The 6,094-nt window shown below is 37.3% G+C and overlaps 1 protein-coding gene across 1 annotated transcript; it reads left to right on the top strand.

The window, feature by feature from the left end:
- The first annotated feature begins 3,859 nt into the window (after positions 1 to 3,859).
- LOC107818983 (putative xyloglucan galactosyltransferase GT11) lies at positions 3,860 to 5,821 on the top strand. The gene has a single exon (XM_075254460.1). The coding sequence runs from the start codon at positions 3,874 to 3,876 to the stop codon at positions 5,668 to 5,670; it is 1,797 nt and encodes a 598-aa protein (XP_075110561.1). The 5' UTR covers positions 3,860 to 3,873; the 3' UTR covers positions 5,671 to 5,821.
- Positions 5,822 to 6,094: the final 273 nt, after the last annotated feature.

The raw sequence follows: 6,094 nt of genomic DNA, 5'->3' as shown, positions 1-6,094 counted from the left end.
GGTAGTCTGAACCCCACCTTTGTGCGGACCGCAGAGCCATTTTGTGCGGTCCGCATTGGCCTCTCTGCGTCCGCACTACTTTTTGTGCGTACCTCACTCTGCAACAAGTGACCCTGTCTGTAACATTTGCAAATTGTATGCAAATTTGCATACAATTGGTTTTGAGAAAGTCAATTCGGGCAAAATCACTCGAACTATCGAGAGATATAGAGTGAGTAGAATTGTGCAATGGTTATATCATACTCCCCAAATGTGACAATCTAGTTTTAGACTCAAGAATCTGTCAATTGACCACCTAGGTGAATGTTACTACCCTAGTGCCTTTTAATCATTCGAACAACTCGCAATAGTTTTAGCTTAGTCTTATTTAGCTTAATTTAGCATCGAAGCATTATAAAATTAGAATCATAATCAAAACCAAAAATGTGTAGAAGTGCAATTAAGAGCAAATATGCAACTCCGCTTTAGATAGACACCCGGCTCCAATATCTAACTCCCTCTGGAAATCGATCCCGACCTTAATCGGGTAAAAGCTGCTCCGACCTCTCTCGCTACTCCATAGTAGTGCAGGGTTGGCCTTGGTCACAATACCTAGGGAAACAAGATCCTAAGATTAAGCTTCTTATATGACAGTAAAGGAGTCATTGATAAATATGTAACGACAGGCTATGAATACAAATATTCTATGCAATGGCTGCTCATTTAATGTTAGAGAATATTCTTCATTGAATGATATATATCAAATGGCAAACATTCGAACTGCTCCCATTGACTAGCCTCCTTTCGGGTTTATCCAATACCAACTACAGCTGTTGTTACTGATACTAGTTGTCACGCAATTCGTCTTTTATCTGTCTTCTTCGATTCTACGTAACATATTATCATTTGATCATTTATTACGGACCAATTTTTCCCTATACAATTGATCTATCAAAACTAGCTCGAGTATGCAAGAAAGCTAAAGTTAAATACAGAAGTAGTGCCGTAACAATGTGTTATGAGTTGTGATAAGTAAGAATTTTTTGGACTTTATTTGGATGATCAATTTTTTCCCCAACCACAGCATATGTGCTTCTACGTGATCATAATAATCCAATGAATGAAACCAAGGAAAACGTTAAACAGTTCATTTTATAGGATATGAAAGTAATAAGTACTGTATTATGAAAGCAGACTAGTGCAATAATAGCAATAAAAGACCATGAAATATACTATTCTTTTTGTGGTTTCTTATCCAATGTCTGATACGCACGTTAGGATTGACTGTTTTGAAGTCGCACCGCATAAGGCACATTATTGAGGAAGTGCTCCCTACAAAACTTTTTTTATTTCCACAGTTCGAATGCGAGATCTCTAATTAAGAATAAAGACTATTATTCATCCCACCACAACCCTTGATGGCATGAAATATACCATTAATATGCCCCCCCCCCCCCCCACAATGCTTTGGGTCTGTTGTTTATCTATGTATCCTTCTAGACAAAAAACGAAACGGCAATGGAGATTCTACTATATGTCATTATTCAAAAATAAGAATTCCAGTGCCTGCCTTGTTGATTTGATTGACCTATAAAAATTGATCTCTGTTTACATCCACGTCGAAAGGTCGTCCTTTAAGGATGGCAATGAGACAGTATGGGTGCGGGACGATGCGGGTATGGGAGTCTGCAGGGTGGGGCGGGTATAGAGCTCGCGGCTGTGGGGCGGGGCAGGGCGGGTTATAGAGCTTAGCCTCGGACGGTGGTCGATTGGAGGGGCATTTGTATTCATACCCGCTTTTTGTGTCACGTTTTAACTTGTGTTCGCTTTGTAAAAAAATTACAAGCGTACCCCGCTTTTTCGCATAACTTCAGCATACGGAGCTGAAATAGCAAAGACAATCGCGTAAAACTTCAACATTCTAGTAGCCGGGCCTGAAGTTCAGCTCTAGAGCTGAAGTTTTTGTTTTGTAACTGTCGAACTTCAGCTCTAGAGCTGAAGTTTTTGTTTGTAACTGGCGAAGTTTTTGTTTGTAAGCTTCAGCTCTAGAGCTGAAGTTTTTGTTTTTTAACTATCGAACTTCAGCTCTAGAGCTGAAGTTTTTGTTTGTAGCTTCAGCTGAAGTTTTTGTTTTTTAAATATCGAACTTCAACTCTAGAGCTGAAGTTTTTGTTTGTAAGCTTCAGCTCTAGAAGCTGAAGTTTTTCTTTGTTAACTATCGAACTTCAGCTCTAGAGTTAAAGTTTTTGTTTGTAAGCTGAAGTTTTTTTTTTGTAACTGTCGAACTTCAGCTCTAGAGCTGAAGTTTTTGTTTGTAACTGGCGAACTTCAGCTCTAGAGCTGAAGTTTTTTCTGGAAAAATAAGCTTTTTATGTTATCGTCCGCTTTAAATATATGAAACTGGAGTCTAACGGATACTTGAAAGTGTATGAGTGGCAACGTCAGTGGAAATATCTCGAGAAAAGCTTCATAGCATAATCTGCAATCTCCTTCGTCTCATATCCAACTAACACAACTACTGCAAATATCTCGTATATCATTCTCTAGCTAGAAATGGTACAACCACAGTGTTAGAACACTGTATGTCAACTCGGATCTTCGTTGCTATCTCTTAGTCCTTTTTATTAAGGATTATCTATAACCTCATGCGATCTGTTTGATACCTTACTTTTGCAGAAAAGGAAGAAGGAGAAGTTTGAGAAAGAAGGGGCTGATATAACTTTGAGGAGGAGAAGGAGGAGAAATGGGGCTGAAGTTGTTTAAAAAGTAGGTACAAGTTAAAAGTTTTAAAAAAAATGGGTATAGGTTAAATGGGGACGCCCTACCGTGCAATTTTTACTCGATTGGAGGAGTATCAATTGATAAAGATATGTTGGTCTCTTCAATTATAGTATATGTGTGAGACTTTCAGAGTATACTCAATTACTATATTTTTTGTTTAAAAAGTTTATGTCTTTACGTCTTGAAATGGATTACCTGTTTTGTACTAGTATTATTAGCAATGGAACAGTATTGATCTATATTATGCTCGTCCAATGGATCCACATTGGTTCTAACTACTTAAATGAATAATTATATAAATAATTGAAGCTAGATTAAGATGGTATAAACATGTGAAGACGAGGAACATGGATGTTCCGGTGAGGAGGTGCGAGAGGTTAGCCATAATGGGAATAAGAAGAGGCAGAGGTAGGTCTAATAAATATTGGGAAGAGGTGATTAGGCATGGCATGACGCAACTTCAGCTTACTGAGTATACGACCCTTGATAAGAGTGTGTGGAGATTAGAAATTAGGGTAAGGTTAGTAGATAAGCGGAAATATCTTCTTTACATGCCGGTATCTTTAGTATTAGTCTCGTATTTCGATCTTCTTTTCCATAGATTTCTTTTACTATATGTCGGTTCTCTTCGATTATTCTATCGCCTTATCACTTTAGTCTTTATCTTGTTGTTATTACTATTTGTTATGTCTCATTTCTTTTTCACTTTTGTCTTGAGCCAGAGGTCTATCGAAAACAATTTCTCTAATTTAATAAGGTAAGGGTAAGGTTTGCGTACACTCTATCTTTTTAGATCCCGCTTTATAGGATTACACTGGGTTTGTTGTTGTTGCTGAATAAGTGATTTATATTAACTACTTCTACTATAAAATGTGAGAGTATGAGAGAATAAGTTAAAGGATTGATCTTCACACGTGTCCAACCAAATACTAATTCGGATTAATTAAATAAATTAAGTGAGAAAGACTGATTAAATTAATCATATGAAAAGTCCAACCAGAACAGGCATTTTTATAGCATCACCTCCCTTAGATATCAACCAAATCATCATATTATTCTTTTCTTTTTTTTTTTTGTCATGAGGCTTCTCCATAAGAACTGCAATAAATTTTTATGCTCCATAGAAGACAGATAATAATTAGATCAAGAAACCTTGGTAAAAAGATGGAAAACTCTCTCGCCACAAGGTCTCGCAATAAATTTTGGTTTGTTTTCTTTGTTTTGTTTGTTTCTTGGTACTTGTTGCTTTATGGTGTTGATTGGTCTTCTCTACCTGGAATTGTAACAACAACGTCACGATACGAAGCGAGTTCAATTGAATCCATTCGTCTAGCTTCTATTCCTCCTCCAACTCGCCTTGTTGAAAATAACGTTAGCTCAAATTTCAATTCTTCAAGTATTAATAATGCCACCACTGATGCTACAAAGAAGGAGACGCGATCCGAGGAGGAATCAATTAATGAAAATGACAATGTGGTACATGATTTGGAGGCGCTTGAGAAAGAATTGGAACCTTTGTTAAGAAAAAATGAACGGAAAGATGAAAAGTTTGAGAAAAATGCAACTCAAGAAGATAAAAAGGGAGGAAAATCGTGTGAAGGACGATATATATATGTTGCAGAAATACCAAGTAGGTTTAATGAAGACATGCTGAAACACTGTAATTTGTTAAATAAATGGGAAGATATGTGTCAATATTTGGTAAACATGGGACTTGGTCCTGATCTTGGTAACCCTCAGAGAGTTTTCTCAAACAAAGGTTGGTTTACGACGAATCAATTCTCGTTAGAAGTTCTGTTTCATAACAGAATGAAGCAATATGATTGTTTAACGAATGATTCTTCGAAAGCTGCAGCAGTTTTTGTGCCATATTATGCAGGTTTTGATGTGTCAAGGTATTTATGGGATGATTTCAATACATCAATGAGGGATTCAGGTGCAACTGAGGTTGCAAAAATTCTTAAGGAAAAACCTGAATGGGAAACTATGTGGGGTAGAGATCATTTCATGATTGCAGGTAGAATTACTTGGGATTTTAGGAGAGGTATTGAGGAGGATTCTGCTTGGGGTAACAAGTTAATGTTGTTGCCTGAGGCACAAAACATGACAATCTTGACAATCGAATCGAGTCCTTGGAACAGGAATGATTTCGCGATCCCATACCCGACATACTTTCATCCTTCAAGTGACAATGATGTGTTGCAATGGCAAAACAGAATGAGGAGGCTGAGGAGGAGGGTGTTGTTCTCGTTCGCGGGGGCACCACGACCAAATTTGGAGGAATCAATCAGAAGTGAGATAATGGAACAGTGTTTAGCAACGAGGCGAAAATGCAGACTCTTGGAATGCAAAGACTTGCACAACAAATGCAATAAACCAGTTCATGTTATGAAACTGTTTCAAAGTTCTCATTTTTGTTTACAACCCTCTGGTGATTCATTTACTAGAAGGTCTACTTTCGACTCCATTTTAGCTGGTTGTATACCGGTGTTTTTCACTCCAGGTTCTGCTTATATTCAATATATATGGCATTTACCTAAGGATTACACAAAATACTCAGTACTTATTCCAGAAGATGATGTGAGGAAAAAGAAAGTAAGCATTGAAAATGTACTATCTAAAATACCAAGATCACAAGTTGCAGCAATGAGAGAGGAAGTAATAAAGCTAATACCAAATGTGGTATATGCAGATCCAAGATCAAGATTGGAGAGTGTTGAAGATGCATTTGATTTAGCCGTCAAAGGGGTTCTTGAAAGGGTGGATGTAATGAGAAAAGAAATGAGACAAGGCAAGAACTATAGTATGGTATTTGATGAAGAATATAGTTGGAAGTATTATACTTTTGGAACTATAGAAAAGCATGAGTGGGATCATTACTTTTTGAGAACAAGTAAAGAGAAGTACTAAATCATTTGTCAAAAGTCTTGCCCCATTACTACGTTAGTTGTAGTCTCTAGGTAGCTAGTTTTATGTAAAGCATGTATTTTATGATCTCATTTCTGTTGTAAACTCTATAGAGTATTTTTGCTTTCTCCTCATTTCTTTTTGTTTAACCCTCTTCCCCTTTGTTTGGAAAGGTTTCCAATTTTATTTTTACAGAATACTTTCTCAAAATTGAGTTCTCAATGAATGGAATTTTCATACTTTAAATATAGCTGAAGATGTCTTCAGCAACCCAACCTGACGGTAAGCAACTTCCACTTCCAACCAAGAGGTTGTGAGTTTGAGTCTCCCCAAGAGCAAGGTGGGAAGTTCTTGGAGGGAAGGATGTCGGGGGTCTATTTGGAAACAACCTCTCTACCTCAGGGTAGGGGTAAGGTTTGCGTACACA

Source organism: Nicotiana tabacum, chromosome 6 (assembly GCF_000715075.1).
Source record: "Nicotiana tabacum cultivar K326 chromosome 6, ASM71507v2, whole genome shotgun sequence".
Classification (NCBI taxonomy): Eukaryota; Viridiplantae; Streptophyta; class Magnoliopsida; order Solanales; family Solanaceae; genus Nicotiana; species Nicotiana tabacum.
Note: the sequence above shows the minus strand (reverse complement) of the source record. Positions and strands in the feature narration are given on the sequence as shown.